Source organism: Peromyscus eremicus, chromosome 14 (assembly GCF_949786415.1).
Source record: "Peromyscus eremicus chromosome 14, PerEre_H2_v1, whole genome shotgun sequence".
Lineage (NCBI taxonomy): Eukaryota > Metazoa > Chordata > Mammalia > Rodentia > Cricetidae > Peromyscus > Peromyscus eremicus.
Window position 1 is genome coordinate 26,784,755 of NC_081430.1, and position 21,219 is coordinate 26,805,973.

Here is a 21,219-nt window from a genome sequence, read left to right on the forward strand (position 1 = left end):
TAGCTGTAACAAGTCCCCTTTCTTGTAAGCAGCTTTGTCAGGTATTTATTATGAAAAGTAAGGAAAACACCATGAATTCTGCTTTTGTCTTTTCACTCTATCCCAGACTTCTCAAAGTTTGCGGTCATGGTTAGTGGTTTGTCCTCCTTCCTTCCTTCCTTCCTTCCTTCCTTCCTTCCTTCCTTCCTTCCTTCTTTCCTTCCTTCTTTTTCTTTACTTCTTTACATCCAAACAATATTTCCTAAAGCCATTGATCATTTTTAACAGGAGGCCTTTGAGAACAAGGTGGTGGTAGCGCAGCACACCTTTAATCCTAGCACTCAGGAAGCAGAGGCAGGCAGATCTCTGAAAAAAAAAGTAGGCTTTTTAATTCAAGCATTTTAATTATTTCAGCATTTTTTTAATTCAGTAATTGAGGAGTTTTGGCTGTGGTTTTTAGGATGACTCATCTCACCTTGACTTTTCATATATTTTCCATGTTTCTGTGTTATAAGTTGTGCATATATTGGCATAAGTATTGATTTGGAGGTCTTCTTGATGAGTGCCCTTTTCACAACTCTCCAGAAGTTTTCTGAGGGGAGAAACGAAGCTGCTGTCACAGCAACACACCAGACCAGATCAGACCGGACCAGACCAGACCAGACCAGACCGGAGAGAAAGACAATCAAAATTAGTGAAAACTACTAACTACCAAAACACAGCAAGAAGAAGGAGAGAAAACCCAGGGGATAGAAAAAAAATTGATTGTACAGTGAAGAAAATGCACTAAACATTAAATATTTATAAAGTAGAATAAATACAAACACAAAGATTTAAGATAAAAATAATGCTAAATGTATATCAAAAACATATGGATCAGACCACACAAAAATGTAATTTTTCAAATGGTAAAGTAGTGGACCAGCTCCTTTATTCGAGTCTGCCAAGTGGAGTGGATGAAAGTAAAAGACTGAATCTTTTCTCTTCCCTTTCAGGATCACGCCCAGCCCAGAAGAGTCAGGACTGCTACAGTTTTGGAACTTCCCTTTTCTGCATTCAGAACTTAGCTTGCCTCCCCTGAACTGGGCAGTTTCTCACTTGCTCCAGAGTGTGCTTTGGGTTGGCTCATGTCCAGGACAAGGGATGTATCTCAAGTGTACTCGAGACTGGAAAAAGCAAAGTGCTGAGTGCTAAGCTGGAAAATCCATTTTTCCTTTCATTTCCTACTCTTCATTCAATGGCCTATAAGAGGGTTGAGGGTGTGGAGCTAAGTACTTGGACTGAGCTTCAGAGTCCTTGGTCCTGTTAGCAGTAAACCATGAGGCAGAGAGGCACTTCAGGCCTGGAAGCCCATGCCTGTAGATTCTAGGCTCTTGGTCTCTATATGATCCTCAGGTTGGTGGAGTTTGCTTCTTACTCCAGAGGGCAGGGCCACCATCCACATTTCTCTTCATAAGGTCTTGCTGCCTGAACTCGGCATGTCTGCCTCCCACTCAGAGGCTGTGGCTGTCACTAGGTTCTCTGACTTGTGGCTGTTTTGTATTTTCAGGCCCACAGGGTAGTTCAGTCTCAAACAAGAGACCTCCTCACATGATAGTGCCTGTGTAAAAGCTGCTGAGATGAGAAAGTGAGAAAATACACTAAGCCTCCAAAGTTGACCAATCATACCAATTTTTCCAACTGGGTTTGATGCTTATGGGAATTGCAAGCACATCCTAGTCTCTTTTGGTCAGGGTCTCCTCCTGACATGTGGTTGAGATTGATGTGTTTCTTCCCCTGCTGGGGGAAGCCAGAGTGGGAGCACACACTGTTTCCTCCTCTTCAATGCATAGCCTTTTGGTTTCTTTGTTTATCTCTCTGGTCCGTGCCTTTCCATTCTGAGTATCTCTCTGCCCCAGGCTTATCCTTCTTTACCTGGCCAGTAAATGCTGAAGTTCCAGTCCTTACCCTCTTCTCTTGTTACCTACTAGACATTCTTTTGGCTACCCAATTGCATGGTTTTCGTTATAATTGCATGTACTGATTGACATTTCTTACCTGTAGTCTAGACTTCTTCACTGAATCCATACTGTCTGTACCTATGCCTGTTTTACACTCTCAATCTCACTAGAAACCCAAATTGAACTTAGGTAAGATTCCATACTCTAAGATTCTGTCCATGACTCTAACATCCTTATTATCCTTCAGTACTATTTCACTCTTAAGTTCATCTTGACTTCTATCTCCAAGTCTTTCAAAATCAGAACAGCCTTCTCGCTTGCAAATTCTCCTCAGGTTTGTGTTTATTGTCAACAAACTCTGATATTTTCAATATTTTAATTAATATTGTCTCTGGATTTTCCCTTCACTGTCCTGCCCTAACTAAAACATGCTCTCCCTAGAAGACTCTTGTTTTCTTACTACCTTCTGGAGTGAAAACTCTCATCTCCCATATTATCAAACTCCATTCTCACTTCAAAACCATATCCATTTCTTTAAGTTGGCTTTTCCATAAACATTTTAATCGACAATTTTTGTATATTTATCATGTATATGTTGTATTGAAATATATATACATTGTGGAATGGCTTAATCGGACTACTTAGCACATTTATTTCTGCACATACTTTTAACATTTTTAAATTAATTAATTAAATTATTTATTTGTTTTGTTTGTTTGTTTGTTTCAAGACAGGGTTTCCCTGTGTAGCTTTGCGCCTTTCCTGGAACTCACTTGGTAGCCCAGGCTGGCCTCAAACTCATAGAGATCCGCCTGGCTCTGCCTCCCGAGTGCTGGGATTAAAGGCGTGTGCCACCACCGCCCAGCAACATTTTTATTTTAAAAATACATTCCCTTAGAAATTTTAAAAACATAAACTTCACTGTTATTAACTAGCTTCACCATGTTGCGTGAAAATCTATTAAATACATTCTTCCTGTTTAACTGAATTTTAGCCTGCTACACCTTCATAGATTTTGGCAGAAAGTCTGAGGTTCCTGGGGCAGAAAGCAATAATTTTACTACTCATGACACAATCAGCATCTGAGCCTGAGAGTCTCATCGTGTCGGGTTTTCCTCCCTCAGCTTCCCTGGAGACACTGAGGATGCACTCCCATGCACATGGTGCATACATAACAGGTTTGTCAGAACTGAGCTTCCAAACCTAATAGGGAATGTATCTTCAGCTTCACAACCTTTTCCCAAGAGGAAGATGTTGACTTTATTGTGCCGCAAGATATGTGTCTGCCCCCTACACTGGAGTGAAACACGATACTTGCCATCTGAGGCTATTGGCTACACAATGTCTAAAAAAAAAAGAAAAAAGAAAAAAGAAAAAGAAAAAGAAAGACAAACAAACCCAGTCCAGAACAACAGTTGTCCTAACACACGTAGAGATGCTAGAGACACATAAAGAATTGTCTCCCAAGATACACCCCCTCAGCTCCAGTGATCTTCCCTTAGCCTACATTTGTGTGTGTGTAGTATACCTGTGTGTTGTGTGTGTAGTGAATCTGTGTGTTGTGTGTGTAGTGTATCTGTGTGTTGTGTGTATAGAGTGTCTGTGTGTTGTCTGTGTAGTGTATCTGTTTGTTGTGTGTGTAGTGTATCTGTGTGTTGTGTGTAGAGTGTATCTGTGTACATGTTTGGCAGCTAGTTTTAATTCTCAACTTGAAACAATCTAGAATCATGTGGGAAGAGATCTTTAATGAGTGACTGTCTAGACCAGGTCAGCCTGTGGACATGTCTGTGGGGAACTGTCTTGACCCATAAGAAGACCTGCCCTAAATGCAGGGCGAAGCCTCTGGTGGCAGTCCAGGTGAAAATACATGGAAGGCTTCCTGCTGTTTTGTTCACCGGGTCTTCGCTTTCACATTTGTTTCTCTCTGCTCTTTACTGTGGCTGTGATGTATGCAGCTGCCTCTAGTTCTCTCTGTCTCTAGCTCTGCCTCTATGACTCCTCCACAGTAACAGACCATAACTTGATATTTTGAGCTAAAATAAGCCCTTTCTACCTTAGTCACTTTTTGTCAGGGTATCTTGCGCAATAACAGAAATGAACCATGAACCTAAAACACCATGGTTTGGGGTGTGATCACATGCCTAGAGGTCAGAGGTCAATGTTGGTTATCTTCTTTTGTAACTCTCCACCTTATTGAGACAGGGTCTGTTACTGAACCCAGGGTTTACTGATTTAGCAAGGCTAGCTAGCCATTGAGCTGCAAGGATCCATATGTCTCTACCTCCTCAGTGCTAGGATTCCTGGAACAAACTGCTTTGCACGTCTTTGCACATGGATGCTAGGGAACCTAACTTGGTTCCTCATGCTTGTATAAGAAGCACTTTACTGACAAAGCCATCTCCCCGACCCTGAGTCTACTTCTTGGCTTTTTCTATATGGACCTTGTCATCAGCAACATCTCCAAAACACTGATTTTAAACATTCCAACTTTGAATGTCACCTCTGTACTTCTAATACTTTTCAGAATTACACTCTTCAGTTTCAAGTGTTTTAATACACAAACTCGGATAGTTCTCAATACCTACCTCTCCTCCTTACTTCCCACCTTAACCTAGCAATAGATCTATCATTATAATCAATTCTCTGCACTTACCTCTTTCTACTGCTGTTCTAAACCTTCAGAATCCTGTTGAAACACAGCTTCTCCCCTTATCATCTACATTTGATTAATCAAGTCTCTTACCACTCTCTGAGATTACCAATTCGCCACTTCAAATTTCCTCACAACCCCTTACCTCCATTTCATTAAATACTTGTCCTCATTGATTAACGTTGTCCTTGTCATTATTCATTGGTCTGACAGAAGCAATCAGCATTGCCTCGTCTTCTCTCCTCTAAATCATTGTATCTTTCCAGACATGAATTCCCACTCTTGAATTTTTCTCCTGTTATAATGGGGAAACTGCTTATTATTATAAAATCCCATTTCATTCAGACACAAATAGTCACATATTGTATAATTCCACTTATTTGAAATATCCATGCATCCCAGTCAGAAAACAGATTGGTGGATGTGGGGAAGTGGAAGTAAAGAGAAGAGTAGAATACAAAATGGCTGCTTAGTGGGTACCTGGTTTATTTTTGGCCTGTCTACCTGAATAACAGAGTGTTTCTAAAGGCAATGAGTTTATTTGGGAGTAAACAAGAGGATTATAATCTGGGACACACACGCCATAGGGAACCAAGAGTCAATGCAAGGAGGCAGAGGTAAGAGGAAATTTGTGAAGGCAGAAGAGAGCAGTACATATTATTTGTTCTGAAACAGTTCATTAACAGAGACCGCATATTAGGCAAGTGATCTTGTGTATTAGGCTAGCCGTCCTTGACTCCTACAAGAAACCTCAGAATGGAAAGCTTTTAGGAAAAGTTGTTACAAGCTTATGAATAAAAGAGCCCTCAGGAGTTTCCGCAACAATATTTTATCATAGGCACATGTGCGTGGGGCCCCTCATTCCCAACTAATGACTTTCTTTTTCTATTTGAGTACAGTTTGAAACAAGTGACTCGTTTGATTCTGATAACATACAGAGGGTTGAAGAAGACACTTGGGAGCCGGATAGACATGGTGGCTCCACAACACTGTGAATGGACTAAATGGCACTAATTGTTCACTTTAGGATGGCTGCCCTTGGTTATACCAATTTCACTTCAATATAATGAAAAATAGCCATTTCTTCCCACATTTAATTATTCTTATCCCCTTTTCTCCTAATCATAATGGATAATATGTAGTCTTACATCACTGGTTTCTCATTTTTTTTTTATTAGATGAGGCCCATCAACTCACAAGCATACTCTAATGTCTTAACTGATAATATCAATAAAACAAAAGCCTTCCCCCAATCCCTTGTGTATAATATACACATTTTTTTTCTGGATAAATGGATTTAGATACCAACTTCCACTTCCTACTCCACTCCAGACCACGTGAGTCAGAAGCTGGAGACAGACTGCACTGTGTAGACAGATAGGAAGGAAGGCAGACAGATGATAGACATAGATCCACATATACATGAAATTGTATATATTACGTTCTGGTTACATATGTCCCTTCACTTCTCTCCTCCTCCTTCCACCACCATCAGCCACACTCCTCCTCCTCCCTATCTCCTTTTGCATCTTTCTGGGTTTTGTTTTTCTTTGTGACTCACTGGGTTTAATCGGGGCCCCTTGCATGGGCACAGGTATGAAGCTGTTCGCCGGAGCTTGAGTAACTAATCAGTGGCTATGTCATTGATGACAATGTCCTCCTCTCCTCCACCAGCCCTTGACAGCTTTTAGCTCCCTTGAATAGGGTGAGACCCATGAACCCTCCCCCATCTATGACTGAATGGTCACTGGCTCAGTTTAGTGCCCTATGTAGGCAATCCCAGTGGTCATGAGTTAGTGGGTGCCATGGCCCAGGCAATGTACATCAGACATTTGTCTCAGTTAGGGTATTATTGCCGAGAAGAGACACCATGACCACAGTAACTCTTATAAAGGAACACATTTCCCTGGGGGTGGCTTACAGTTCAGAGGGTTAGTCCATTGTTGTTATGGTGGAAAGCATAGTGGAATACAGGCAGACATGATGCTAGAGAAGGAGCTGAGATCCTGAGAAGGAGCTTGATCCACAGGCAGCAAGAAGAGAATGCCACACTGGGTATGGCTTGATCATCTGAGACCTTAAAGCCAGCCTCTAGTGACACACTTCCTCCAACAAGACCATATCTACTCCCACAAAGCCACACCTCCTAGTAGTGCCACGCCCTATGAGCCTATTAGGGCTATTTTTATTCAAACCACAACAGTGTTTTATAGCTGCTTCTCTATCATTCAATGCTCCCATTCTTTCTACTTCCTGTTCTATGATCTTCTCTGAGCCTTAAAGGAGGTGATAGTGGTGCTCTATTAAATGCTGAACACTTAATATGACCAGCCATGAATCTGTATTAATTGCCATTCACTGCAGAGAGAAGGTTCTTTGATCAAAGCACTAATATGTGGGTATATACCTAAATATTTAGGAGACAGTTTAACATCTCCATTTAGCAAAGCAATAGAGGTAGGTTTACCCCTATTTCACATCACTTCGTCAGCCACAGGCCTTTGAACAGGTTTATAGCACTAGGTGTGAACACCTGCCTACCACTAGAGCAGGCCTCACGTCCAATAAAAATCAGTTGGTGCTTGTGGTGGTTTGAATGAGACATGTTCTCCATAGTCTCAGGCATTTGAACACTTGGTCCTCATTTGATGTTTGGGTAGATTTACATGATGTAGCCTTGTTGGAGGAAGTAATGCTACCGGGGGCAGGATTTGAGACTAAAAATGCTTCCACCACTTCTAGTTTTGTCTCTGTTTCATGCTTATATACTATTTCAGTCACCATTCTGCTTACTGTCATGGCTCTACTCTGTCATCATGGGCTCTTATGCCTCTAGAGCCATATGCCCAAATAAACTCTTTATTATATAAGTTGCCTTGGTCATGGTGTTTTGTCACAGCATCAGAAAACTAGTACAATTGTCCTACAAACAACTATGTTACTGTTTTACCAGTGAGCATCTCTTGTCTGGCAAGTTGGGATTGTAGCGTACAAGGTTTAAAGCTTGAGACAACAGTTTCTGACTTTTTCTCCCCAGTTACCTGCTGGTAGGCAGGAAACTTGCAGCTCAGTTACAGCATGGTTTTCCTGTATTCTGCAACCAAAGTGTATCTTCAACAATAGGATCGTACTATGTAGTTCTGATGATCAACCAATGGTAATGGTTATAACCTGTACAGTTTTGGGGCCCCACAAAGCCTTCTTGGTCATTGACCCCTAGGGTGGTGTCTCACATCTGGCATTAGGATTTTCATTTAACCCATTGCTTCGAGGATTGACATTATCAATCTATGCACGGTGCCTCCACTCAAAGTCTTTAAAATCATGTTATTAAAGTTAACTTAAAACACAGTGGGTTGGGAAGCCAGCCACAGGCTTGCCCAGTGCCCATGCCCCTGGCCATCACCACTACAATGAACAAGTATGTGCTGGAGAAATGGGAGAGAAGGAGAAGCACAGTGGTTAGTGCACTGTGGAGAGAGGCGGAACTAAAGACACAATGGCAGTGAGGAACAGCCTGCAATGGGCGGTCTACACTGCCACCCAAGGTCAAGTGATATCTGGGCCTGTGTGCCACCAAGTCCATGTCTGGGTCCATGGCCCTACTGCAACTGGGGTCTGTGTTGATGTCTGTGGCCCATGTTGCCAGAGAAGGCCGTATGGATGCTTGTGGTCTGGTCTACCCCCTGAGGCCATGTTGATGTCTGAGGGCCATGCTGCTGCCAGGGCCATACTAATCTGAGTGCCCAATGCTACCCCCAAGGCCATGGTGACATCCGGGTCTGAGCCAAGGGTCATGTCTGGGTCCATGGCCCAACCACAATCAGGGTCTGTGATGATGTCTGTGATGATGTCCATGGCTGGTGTTACCACCAAAGGCCACGTAGATATCTGGGGTCTAAGCCACCATGTTGGTGTCTGAGGGCCATTCTGTCGCTGGGGTCCTACCAATCTGAGTGCCTTGCACTGCCACCCTGGGTCACGGTGATGTGTGGGTTTGAGCTGCTGCCAAGGCCCATGTCTGGGTTGGTGGTCCTACCTCAGCCAAGATCTGTGTTGATATCTGTGGGTCCTGTTGCCACTGGGGATCGTAGGAGAACTGGTCCTGCTGCCTCAGCAGGAAAGCTGCTCCCTCCACCACTTGCTGGCTGCTAGAACAGGAGAGCCAGCCTCAATGGTGTAGGCACCTGAGACCTGGCCCTGACCCTTGCCTGAGGAGGACAGATCCAGTGGAGGCCCAGATTGACCAATTTGGCTACCACCCAGGCCCACATCCAGGGCTTTGAGTTGGCCCACTAACATCTATGACCTGCTGTTGTACATGAAGGGACTGGGTCTATGGAACCATAGCTGCTTGATTTCCATGATCGGAGCAACAGCAGGATGTCGGAGAGAAGTTTCAGTGAGGGTCCGGTAATGATGGTGTACCAGAAGCCAGAGGCCTTGAGCCAGATCAACAAGTCATTGCAATGAACATTTGCAAGTAAAGCAGTCTGGGCCAAAGGGTATACTGTGTGACAGACACACCTCAGCTCCCAAGGCCACTACAAGGAGTGAATATGTGATGGAGAGGCAGGGAAGACCAAGGAGCGAAATGTTATTTGTTTTTTTTTCCTGAGGGATGCTACAAGGGTGGAGGGTGGACATGGAAGATCTGGAAAATGAGTGGGATTGGGGTGCATGATATGAAATTCCCAAGGAATCAATTAAAGAATTATAAGGGGAAAAAAAGAACATACACACACAATGGGTTCCTATGTGACTTCCTCATCAAGCCTCAGTTTTGGTTAACCATTCCCATATACCCTACCTTCTCTCCCATACTCCCACACCTACTTCTCCCTTACCACACCTCACATTCCCTCCTTTTATTTTCATAGCACATATGTTCTGCAGTCTCTATCAGCCTTCAGGCCTCTGCTCCTGACCCCCTTGCCATTCATTTTTTTCTTCTTGCTTCCAGGTCTTCTATAGACATCCCAATTTAGACAATCAATTTTAAAAACTAGAATTTGTGATCCACATATAAGAATATGCAGCATTTGACTTTCTGGACCTCGTCACCTCACTCAGAGTTTACTTACTTGGTTCCATCCATTTTCTTGCAAATTTATGATTTTATTTTTATAGTTGAATAAAATTCCATTGTGTGTATGTACCATTTGAATATCTGTTCATCTGTTGGTGCTATCTAGGCTTCTCCATTTCCTAGCTATTATGAGTAGAGCAGAAATGAACACAGATGAGCTCTGTAGAAGAATACAGTGTCCTTTGAGTTCTACAGATAAGTCATATGGTGTCGTAGAATATCCTTTTAACTAGGCAAAGATGTGTCACATTTGTTTATGCTGCAGAATATTACTTTAACTGTGTAAAACTGTGTCACTTTCGTTTATGCTGCATTTGTTTAATGATGTAAGGATGTGTGTTTAATTATGTAAAGATATGTTGCATCTGTTTCACCTTGCCTGCTTAAGGCATCTGGTTGGTCTAATAAAGAGCTGAATGACCAATAGGGAGAAAGGATAGGTGGGGCTATCAAGCAGAAAGAATAAATAGGAGAAATTGAGGCTTAAAAAAGAAGAAGAAAGAGAGGAAAAATGAGAGGGGAAGAGAGGAGGGAACGAAGGAGACACCCGGGGCCAGAAGCCAGGCAAATGCTGGCCAGCAGACACAAGAAGCAGTGAAAGTAAGATATACAGAAAGAAAAAGGAAAAAGCCCCAAGGCAAAAAGTAGATAAAGAGAAACAGGTTAATTTAAGTTAGTTAATTAGCCAGAAAAGAGCTAAGCTAAGGCTGAGTGTTCAAAACTAATAATAAGTCTCTATGTCATGATTTGGGAGCTGGTTGGTGGCCCAAAAGAAAAGCCTGGTACAATATGGTAGTTCTGTTTCTAGATTTATAAGAGACCCCAAAGCTAATTTCCAAAGTGGCTGAAACTTCTTTTCCCATATCTATGCCAATACACGCTGTCATTTGTTTTCTTGATGATGGTCATCTTGCGTGTGATGAGGTGAAATATTGGGAAAAGTTGTAATCTGCATTTCCAGATGGCTAAGGATGTTGAACACCTAAGTATTTACTAGCTGTTTGTATTTATTCTTTTGAGAACTTTCTGTTCAGTTTCCTCGCCCATTTTTAAATTGGGTTGTCTTCTTGATATTTAGTTTTTTGATTTCTTTATGTATTCTAGGGACCAATCCTCTGTCAAATGTACAACAGTTAAAGATTTTCTACCATCCTGTGGGCTACCTCTTCAGTCATTTTTGGTTTTCTGTACAAGAGGCCTTTTAGTTTCATGGGATCCTACCTACTTGTTGATTGTTGGTTCTATTTCCCTGAACTACCACAGTCCCTCAGAAAGTCCTTCCTTACCTATATGCACTTAAGGGCACTTCCTCCTTTTTTTTCTAGTAGTTTCTCAATAGCAGGTCTTATGTTAAGGTCCTTGATCCATTTGGAACTGGATTTTGTGCAGGGTGAAAGATAAAGATCTAGTTGCATTCTTCTGCATGTTGATATTCAGTTTTTCAAAGCAAAGTTTGTTGAAGATGCTGTCTTTTCTTGAATATGCATTTTTGGCATCTTTGTCAAAAATCAGGTAGATTTCTGTCCTACTTTCCTTTCTGTTGCTGTGATAAATACCATAACCAAATGCAACTTGGGGAAGAAAGGATTTTTATTTCGGCTTATAGTCCAACTGAAAGGAATCAAATTAGGAGCTTGAAGCATAGAGAAACGCTGCTTATTGTCTTGTTCAGTTAGCTTTCTTATACAACCTAGGCCCATATGCCTAGAGTTGGCACCACCCACAGTGGGCTAAGTCCTTCTATATCATTTAGCAGTTAAGAAAATGCCTCATTGATATGGCTATAGGCCAATCTAATCAAAACTATTCTTCAGTTCATGTTCCCTCCAACCAGTGACTCTAGGTTTGTGTGAAGTTGACAGCTGAAACTGTTTCTGAGTAGTTGCTTGGATTTATATCTATGTACTCAATTCTACTCCATTGATATGTCTGTTTTTTGCCAATACCATGCTGTTTTAATTACTATTGCTATGTAGTCTATCTTGAAATAAGGAATGATGATTCTTCCTGCATTGTTATTATTATTTTTTAATATTTTTTGACACAATTCTTTGGAAATTTTACATCATTCACTCCAATCCTGCTCACCTCCCAGTCCCTTATATCCACCCCTTACTACTGCAGCATGCCCCCCAAAAGAATCTCCCAAAATTGAATAAAAACAAAACAAGACAAACAAAAAAGACCCCCACCTTGCTTAATCTTTCCAACACACCTCTTCATTCATCCTAGTGGCATCAGGATGATGATGTCACACAGCATACCCTTTTGTCTAGTCAACTCCACTCACAAAATGTTCATTGTAATGACTCAGTGGTCTGGTTCAAGGCCTCTGGCACACCATCATCACTGGACCCTCACTGAAACTCCTCTGGGATATCCTGCTGTTGCCTAGAGACATGAAGATCCTGTGGTGATTGTTCTGCAGGACCAGTCTCTCCACAAAGTCCAGCAAGTCATAGAAGGAGTAGATGTTAGGGTGGGCCAAATCAAGGCCTAGGATGTGGGTCTGGGTGGTAGCTGAGCTGGATGGTCTGGGCCATTGAACCAACCCCGTCAGGTGAAGGGCAGAGTCAGCTTTCCTAGTCTCAAGCCACTGGGGCCAGTTCTCCTGTTGAAGTGTCCAGTGAGAGGCGTGACCAGCTATCACAGGGCCAGTGAGGGCTGGCTGGCTGAGCACGGCCTTCAGATTTCAACACACTTGGTTCCTAGGACCCCCTGTGGTAACATGGGCCATGGACATCATCACAGACCAAAGCTATAGCAGGAACATGGACTCAAACATAGCTCTCTGCAGCAGGTTGGGTCCGGATGTCACCATGGCCCTGGTGGCAGCACAGGCCACCTAGATCAGTATTGCCCTGATGGTAAGAAGGTCTTCGGACACCAACATGGTGTGCGGTATTATTTCTGTTCAGGGTTGTTTTGGCTATCTTTGGTCTTTTGTGCTTCTATATAAATTTTAGGATTTTTTTCTCTGTCTGTGAAGAATGGCCATGAAATTTTTACTGAGGTGTGAGGCAGTGCTGAGTTTGTAGTTTGATGTTGGTATGATGGATACTTTCACAAACTACCTCACAGTTAATCCTTCTAATTCACAAGAACGGGAGTTAGATGGTTAGAGGTTTCTGTTGTTTTTTTTTTTTCTTTTAATCTAGCCCCATGTTGGGACCCCAAAATATTGTTTTTTTTCTCTTTTTGGGGGCCCACTACCCAGCTCCCTAATAAATCACACACAGAGGCTTATTCTTGATTATAAATGCCTGGCCTTAGCCTGGCTTGTTTCTAGCCAGTTTTTCTTAACTTTAAATTAGCCCATCTACCCTTTGCCTCTGGGCTTTTACCTTTCTCTATCTTTGTACACCTTTCTTTCCTTCTTACTCCTTGTCCGGCTATGCAGCTGGGTGCCTGGGTGGCTGAGTGGCTGGCCCCTGAAGTCCTCCTCCCTCTCTTGTTCCTTCTTCTTCTTCCCAGATTTCTTTTCACATCTATTCTCTCTGCCTGCCAGCCTGCCTATCCTCTCTCCTGCCTTGCTCTTGGCCATTCAGTTCTTTATTAGACCATCAGGTGTTTTAGACAGGCAAAGTATCACAGTTTCACAGAGTTAAACAAATGCAACATAAACAAAAGTAACACACCTTAAAATAATATTTCCCCAACAGGTTTCAGTTTACCATTGCCTGGCAGCTTTCTCCAAGCTAGGCAACATGGCGGACTCCCTCCTCTCGCTGGAGGGCTTCTCTAGGCCTGGATGCCTGACTTATCCCTAGTATGATCCTTGACACAGTTTCCTGTAGAAGCCTTTCCCCTGCTGCCCATTTGGTAATCAGATATCATGTTAGGAGCTTTCCTATAGGACCCTACTGCTACATACAGAGCCTTGTGATAGGAGAGTAAGCACATTGGGTGATGCCCAGCCACTGTCCCCAGCCTTTGTATCTCCCTTCACTCTGGAATAAACTGAACTGTAACACTGAAGTCATCTCCCAGAAGGCTATTTCCATCCTACCACAGGCCAGACAAGGCCCTGATTGCTGCTTCTGCCCCCTTTGTCCTCATGGCCCAGTGGCCAGTGGACCACGGGGAAGGAAGGAATCCACATCTTTCCATCTTTTAGTATCGTCCTTAATTTCTTTTTTCCATGTCTGAAAGTTTACATTGTAGAAGTATTTAGTTTCCTTGGTTACGTTTATTTCTGGATATTTTGTTATTTTTGTGGCAGTTGTGAATGGGATTATTTCCCTGATTTTTTCCCTAAAAATGCTTATCATTTGTATATAAGACTTATGTGTGTTTGTGTCTATATCTATATATCTATATGTGGGGGGAAGGGTCTGTATAACTCTGGCTGGCCTGAAACTGGCTTTGTAGATCAAGCTAGCCTTGATCTCACAGAGATTCACTCCTCTGGCTCCCAAGTGCTAAAATTAAAGGCATATGCCACCATGCCATGCCAAGGAAGGCTACTGATTTTTGTGTTGTATATTAATTTTGTATCCTGATGAAAGTGTTGTTGTTACAGAGTGTTTTGGGTTTCTCATTTATAAAGTCCTTTCATTTGCAAACAGATATGTTGACTTCTACTTTTTCTATTTTTAATCATTTAGTCTCTTGTCTTATTGATTTAGCTAAAGCATCAAGCACTATATTGAAATAGAATGGAGAGAGTGGACACCTCTGTCTTGTTCCCAACCCCAGTGAGAATGTTTGGGTTTTTCTTGATTTAACATGTGGTTGCTATAGATCCATCATATATAGTTTTTGTTATGTTGTGATATGTCCCCTTCTTCCTTAGCCTCTCAATGGATTTTATCATGAAGAAATGCTGGATTTTGACAAAGGCCTTTTCTGCATCTATTGAGATAATCATGTGATTTCTGTCTTTGAGTGCATCTATGTGATAAATTATTGATTTATGTGTGTCAAATCTCTGAAACGAAGTCACCTTGATCATACTTAATGATTTGTTTGATGTGATCTGGAATTCTGATTGCAGGTATTTTATTTAGAATGTTTGCCTCTGTGTTCATTGGGGGCATCAGTCTGCAGATTTTGTTGTTTCTTTATTGGTTTTTGTTTCAGAGAAAAACTGGGTTCATAAAGCATTCAGAAGCATTTGTTTTACAGAATAATCTTAGTAGTATTGGTGTTAGTTCCTTTGAAGCTTGGAAAATTATCTAGTTCTAGAATATTTTAATGGGGATTTTTTTAAATTACTGCTTTAATCTCATTGCTGGCTACAGATCTGTTTAGATTATTTATTCTGGTATCCCTCCACTTGGCTTTCACTTATGATCCATTCACCAGCAAAGAACCCCAAGAGTAATAAGAAATGACATGGCTCATTTTGAGATAAAGGGCAGAGTACTTTCTCTTCCTTTAGAGCAAGAAATTGTCACCCACAATAAAACTGGAGTTCTGTATACAGGCAAAACCAGATGCAATGTCTGTAGCTTAGAAAATCTACTGTGTACTGTATCATCTCTACTCTACCATCACCCAAGTTACCTCCCACATATTTACAGTGATTCTTGATCAGGACAATTCACTGAAATAAATGCCAACAACCACTGCTGTGTTGCCGAGTCCAAAGGTTACCTCTCTGATCTCATTTGGCTAAATTCCTTACTGATATTTGAAAGCATGAGCCATTTCCTTCCTTTCAACATTGTATTCCTTTGGCTTCTATGACACTATACTTTTCTGGACTTCTTCTTCCCTAATAATCTAATCTTGGTCTTCTCTGTTGGCCCTTTCCTTATAGGTAGTCTTTAATGAGACTGGAATCCTCTAGGGATTGTGTCTATGCTCTTTTGTTTATAAGTATTTTCTTTTCTAGTGACCCCATTTAAGCCCCAATTAAAACCAATACCCAACGCTAGTGACTCTACCAATCTTGTTTCCAGATGTAGAAGGAAACCTTCTGAGCCCCAGGATTAAACAACCAATTATATGTATTAACATTCTTACTTTGGTATAATTAAAGATAAAAATCTATTGAACTTGGCCATTGGAATAATCTTTTTGTACACAGTGAGAAAATGTGTCTGTTTTATCTCACTTACTTCTGTTTGGTTTAATAAAAAAAATTGGTTTAATAAAGAGCTAAACATCCAACAGCTAGGCAGGAGAGGATAGGTGGGACTTCTGGGCAGAGATGGGAACTCTGGGAAAGAATATTAGATGGGAGAGATTTGCCAGCCAGATGCAGAGGAAGTTGGATGTATGGTACTGAGGAGAGGTAACAAACCACGTGGCAGAACATAGATTAATACAAATGGGTTAAGTTTTAAGAGTTAGTTGGGAACAAGCCTAAGCTAAGGCCAAGCTTTTATAATTAATAAAAAAGTCTCTGTCATTATTTAGGGCCTGGCAGTCCAAAGCTCAGCTATACTTTTTATAGAAATCTCTCAGACCCTTTCCTTTCCCTACATCTATTTCTGAAATGACATCACAATCCACCCAATGGTTCTTTTTAAAAACACAGGAATTATCTCTACTTAGAAGAGATCTTCTAATCTCGTCACATCTTGCCAGTAGCACATACTATGAATTTTACCTTTAAAATACATCCTAGTTTGGTCAACTTCTCTCCTGTCATCATATTAGTTGAGGTATATTATAGTTTACTTGAATTACTTGAAAAGCTTCTAGATTGTTCTCCACTCATTATTCACCATAGTTTCCTAATGACATAAATTTCCTGTTAAAAAGCCTGCAGTACTTTTCAGTTGCATTAAGAAAAAAAATCAAACTTATGGAATTTTTAAGGTTTTGTTTGATGAATGTCTCAATATTTTGTCTTATTTTAACCCTCTCCATTCTGGTCCCAATTCAAGCCATTGGCAACAAATACTTTTAAAAGTGGGAAATAATTCTTAACTGCTGATGAAGATAGAAACATTACAGCCATTTCTGAAGGCAGCATGACAGTTTTTTACAAAATGAAATATACTCAAGTGACCCAGCAATTTTGCCCCTTTTTAATTACCCAGATTAATCAGACACTTATTTCTATATAGTGCAGACAGATGTCTACAGGAATTTTATTCATAATTGTCCAAACCTGGATGTAGTTAAGATGTCCTCCAGTAGGTGGGTGGAAAAACAAATAGTTTTATACCATACTGCACAACATCATTAAAAATAATACAAAATAAACCATCAAGCATTGAAAATAGATGAAAGACCCCAGGTGTGGGGGTGCATTCCTGTAATCCAGGGACTTGGGAGGCTGGTGCAGGAGATCAGGAGTCCAAGGACTTTGCTAGCAATGCATCAAGTCAGAGCCATTTGGGATACACAAGACCCTGTCTCAAAGACCAAAAGGAAAATAAAATACAGAAAGTTAAAGCTTCTACAAATCTCAGATGAATATTGCTCAGTGAAGAAACTAGTCTAACAAGGCTATCCATTTGTGATTGCACCTGCACTATACTTGGGAAAAGGCAAAAATTAAGTTGATGTTAAAGACCAGTAGTTTTCAGAGGTTCAGGAGAAGGGAGAGAAGGATAAAGAAGCGACACACTGGGAAACGTTAGGAGAATAAAACTTCTAATATTGTGATAGTGTGCACGTGATATGGTGCATTAACAGATGCCATGGACCTGCACTATGATTGGGCATTCATCACATAACTTATGTAAACTATGGACTGTAGTTAATAACAGGTCTTAGTGTTCTGGTGCTATGAAGAGACACCATGACCATGGCAATGCCTACAAAAAGAAAGCATTTCATTGGAGCTTGCTTACAGTTTCAATGGCTTAGTTCATTACCCTCATGGCAGGGAACATGGCAGCATGCAGGCAGCTGAGAGTTCTACATCTGGATCCACAGGCAGCAGGAAGAGAGAGATAATGGGCCTGGCTTGAGCTTTTGAAACCTCAAAGCCCACCCCCAATGATACACTTCCTCTAACAAGGTTTCACCTCCTAATCCCTCTCAAGCAGCACCTCTCTCTAATGACCAAGCATTTTAAATATATGAGCCTATAGGGGCCATTACTTTTCAAACCACTATATAATGTATCAGTCATTTTCACTAGATCTTAATAATATGGGAAACTTAAGGAAAGAATTCTGTACAACCTGTTCAAGTTTCTGTAAGCTTAAAATTGCTTTAAAAAGCCTAGAGCCTAGCATGATGGTGCATGCCTGTACACTTACCACCTGGAAGGCTGGGACAGAAGGAAAAAGGTTTGAGTCCAGTCTGGAATGCACAGTGAGAGCTTGTCTTTAAATAAGTCTGCTGCAAAGAGAAGCTTCTTTGATGAGGGGTGAAATCTGCACTTATCTGTGGGTATAAAGATAAGTAAGTAGAATGTAGTTAGGAATCATGCTGGTTCAGTGAAGTAGAAGTAGTAGGTTCTCCTCTTAGATCCATGACCTCACTAGCTCTGGGAAGTTGGGTAGATTTCTAGTACCATGCATCATGTCCCTCCCGGTGAGTAAGGTACATGGGAGTACATCATATCTACAAATATATAATGTACATGACCTCTTATAAGCAGGGAAAAAAGGGCATGAGAGAGAAAGTTCCAGAGGAGTACTTTATACATGCCCCTTCTCCCTGCTCCTGCCTTCGAAGTGGATTCATTCCCAGTCAGATCAGAGGACAACTTCAGCTGTCTACTCCATTCTGTATTCGTGAGTGTATTTCCTCAATTTATGTCTTAATAAATTCTGTTACCATTTGATAGACTCATGTGGATTGATCATAATATAGACTATTGGCCCAAATAAAGCCTTCTCTAAGTTGCTTTTGCTGGCTATTTGGTCACAGCAGAAAAGGCCTATGTCATGATCACTGCTCACTGCTCTTATCCAGGACTACAATGAGAAAGAGCAGGAAGTGGAACACAAAGATATGAAAAAAATGTGCCATTTTCTGAGCAAGTTTAAAGTTGCAGACAAGAAGGCTGCTAGGAAAGCAGCTGTGGTCATTAAAGAGATTAGTGGCACTAAAGAGAAATCTACTCTGCACTGGGACAATAGGAAAGGTGTCTGCTGTGCTGAATTTCAGTGTTGCTTTGATGTGATTTTTTTCCCTTGCTATCTTATACTCTTTGGAACACTATTGTATATTGGAAGTATACAATTTGATTTTTCATTTTACAGGGTGTTGTTGGTTGTTTTTTTACTCTTTACTCTTTGGGGGAGGGGCTGCCACTGAGCTCCCAAATGAATCACACCAAGGCTTATTCTTTATGAATGCCCAGCCTTAGCTTGGCTTGTTTCTTGCCAGCTTTTCTTAAATTATCCCATTTATCTTTTGCCTTTGGACTTTAACCTTTCTCTATTTCTGTATATCTTTTCTTCTTATTCCGTGTCTGGCTGTGTGGCTGGGTGGATGCCTCCTTCTTTTTCCCCTGCTCCTTGATTTCTTTCTCTCTCTTTTTCTCCTATTTATTCTCTCTGCCTGCCTGCCCTGCCTGTCCTTTCTCCTCCCTTGCTATTGGTCATTCAGGTCTTTATTAGACCAATAAGATGTTTTAGACAAAGTAACACAGCTTCACAGAGTTAAACAAATGCAATGTAAAAGAATGCAACACATCTTTGTATCATTAAAACAAATGTTCCACAGCATAAACAAGTGTAATAAATCTTCAACTAATATTCTACAACCACAGGGGCTGGTGATTAAGAAATTTGTTCCACCTCTGTTTTTGAAATTCTGTTTTGCTATGTATCCCAGGCTGTCTTGAAATTTATGATCATTCTTCAAAGGTTTAGGATTACAAAGGTGCACCAACATAACTATATTTTTAAATGGTATTTTATGTCTATAAAAATCTGATTCAACCCTGAGTAATGTGAAGCAATAAATAAATAAACTAAAAATGCACTTTCGATGCCGGGTGGCAGTGGCACACGCCTTTAATCCCAGCACTCTGGAGGCAGAGCCAGGCAGATCTCTGCAAGTTTGAGGCCAGCCTGGTCTACAGAGCGAGATCCAGGACAAGTTATTGGTTACATAAATAATGAAACTTTTTTGAATACTATACTCTATCTGCTCCAAATAATTTAATCCAGTTCTCTCATCTTTTTTTTTTTTTTTCCAAACTTCACATCCTTTTAGCACTTACTAGTAAGTTCTTTTTACTTTGTCCACTAACTTTGGTGGTTATCACCAAAGTTTATTTATTCTCTGCTGGGGGTGGAAAATTACTATTATTGATATTATGATCCCAACATCCAGAAGAGTACTTGACACGTAGTATTCACTCAGTAAAGACTTTTTTTTTTTTTAAATTAAAGTAACTTTAAAACTCAGTACTAAACTGCCAGTGTTAGGTGGCCTGAAGTCCTCAGAACTAGGCTAAGGTGGATGGCAGGAGTTCTGCATCAGACTGGGCAACAGAGACATCATTTGTCTCTGGCTCTCAAAGGAAATACTTGAATCATTACCAGTTATATCAGTTCAGATAAAATTCCTTGTTACCCGTACACTCCGCAATAAAAAAAATACCCTTGGCGTTCAGGTTTCTCTTTTAAATCCTGAGACTGAACATTCTGAGAACGCACGTAGTCTAGAATACACTCTTCCTAGTCCCGAAGTAAAAACTATCACCAGATTTAAAGCTCTTCTGACACGGTCTTTGGCCAGCATCGAGGAGGAGGAGGACTCACTTCGCAGCACACCCTTCCTCCCGTAACCCGCAAACCACACCCCACCGAAGGAAACCACAGTTCTGCCCAGTGAAGATCGTCCACGTGAGGCGGAGCCCACGAACCACACGTCTCCCCTGCTCTAGCCAGACAAGAGTTGGTCTGGACAGCAGTCCGCTGCTTTCGGAGAAGGCGACGTGAGGTCGGGAATCCAACCCCAGCTGCTCTCAGCGCTGCCTGCGACCCGCGAGCTCGCCGGAAGCCCCGCCCCCAGGTCGCCAGCGGGCTGGCGCATGCCCGGTGCGCTCAGCCTCGTCCCCCCCGTGGGCCCGGCGGCGGCGGCGCGCTCGCTCCCGCCCGTCCGGCCCCGCCCCTTTTGGTCACTCAGGGGCGCGCGCAGCGGGCGCGCGCGGCGATTGGCGGCGCCTCCGGCCGGAGACACTGCGCCGGCGGAGGGAGCGCGGAGGCTTCCCGCGGCTCCTCAGGTAACGGCGCGGACCGGGAGGGTGGGGGAAGGGGAGCGGAGCTCGGGGTGGGCTGCCGCCGCCTCCGGACTTCCGGCCGCAGCCCCTGGAGATGCGGGAGGGTTGCACCGGAGTGGCCCCGGAGCGTGCCGGCCACCCTCGATGGCCCCGCGCGGCGCGGGGGTTCTCAGGTGACACACTGCTCCGGCTCCTCAGGTTTCCGCACAGTCTCACCAAAGTTAAGAGGCCCCGAACGTGGATTCCAAAGTATCCGTTGTTTTTCCTCTTGGCGAGTTGGGGTTTCAGTCCTGGCTGGACCGCGGATCCCCGCGATGCCCTTGCGGGACACTTTAAGCCCTTTACAGTTCTCACCCTTGAAAGTGCGAGCACAACTCCAGTGTTGCTCAGCACGCGCGGGTACTAGAATACGGGTGGATGCAAACCCCGGGTTCACAACATCCCAGAGCCGGCTTTTCTAACTGGAGGA

The 21,219-nt window shown here is 42.3% G+C and overlaps 1 protein-coding gene across 15 annotated transcripts in view; it reads left to right on the top strand.

Annotated features, from left to right (window-relative positions):
* The first annotated feature begins 20,648 nt into the window (after nt 1–20,648).
* Mipol1 (mirror-image polydactyly 1) overlaps nt 20,649–21,219 on the top strand; it is a 289,666-nt gene continuing 289,095 nt past the window's right edge. For 5 of the 15 annotated variants that reach the window (XM_059280052.1, XM_059280058.1, XM_059280053.1 and 2 more), the window contains exon 1: nt 20,783–20,923. In XM_059280052.1, the coding sequence (XP_059136035.1) occupies nt 20,895–20,923 (29 nt within the window). In that variant the 5' untranslated portion in view covers nt 20,783–20,894. Of the gene's footprint in view, nt 20,754–20,782; nt 20,924–21,219 lie in introns of those variants that run through there. The other 10 variants (XM_059280057.1, XM_059280059.1, XM_059280062.1 and 7 more) reach the window with 6 other exon arrangements.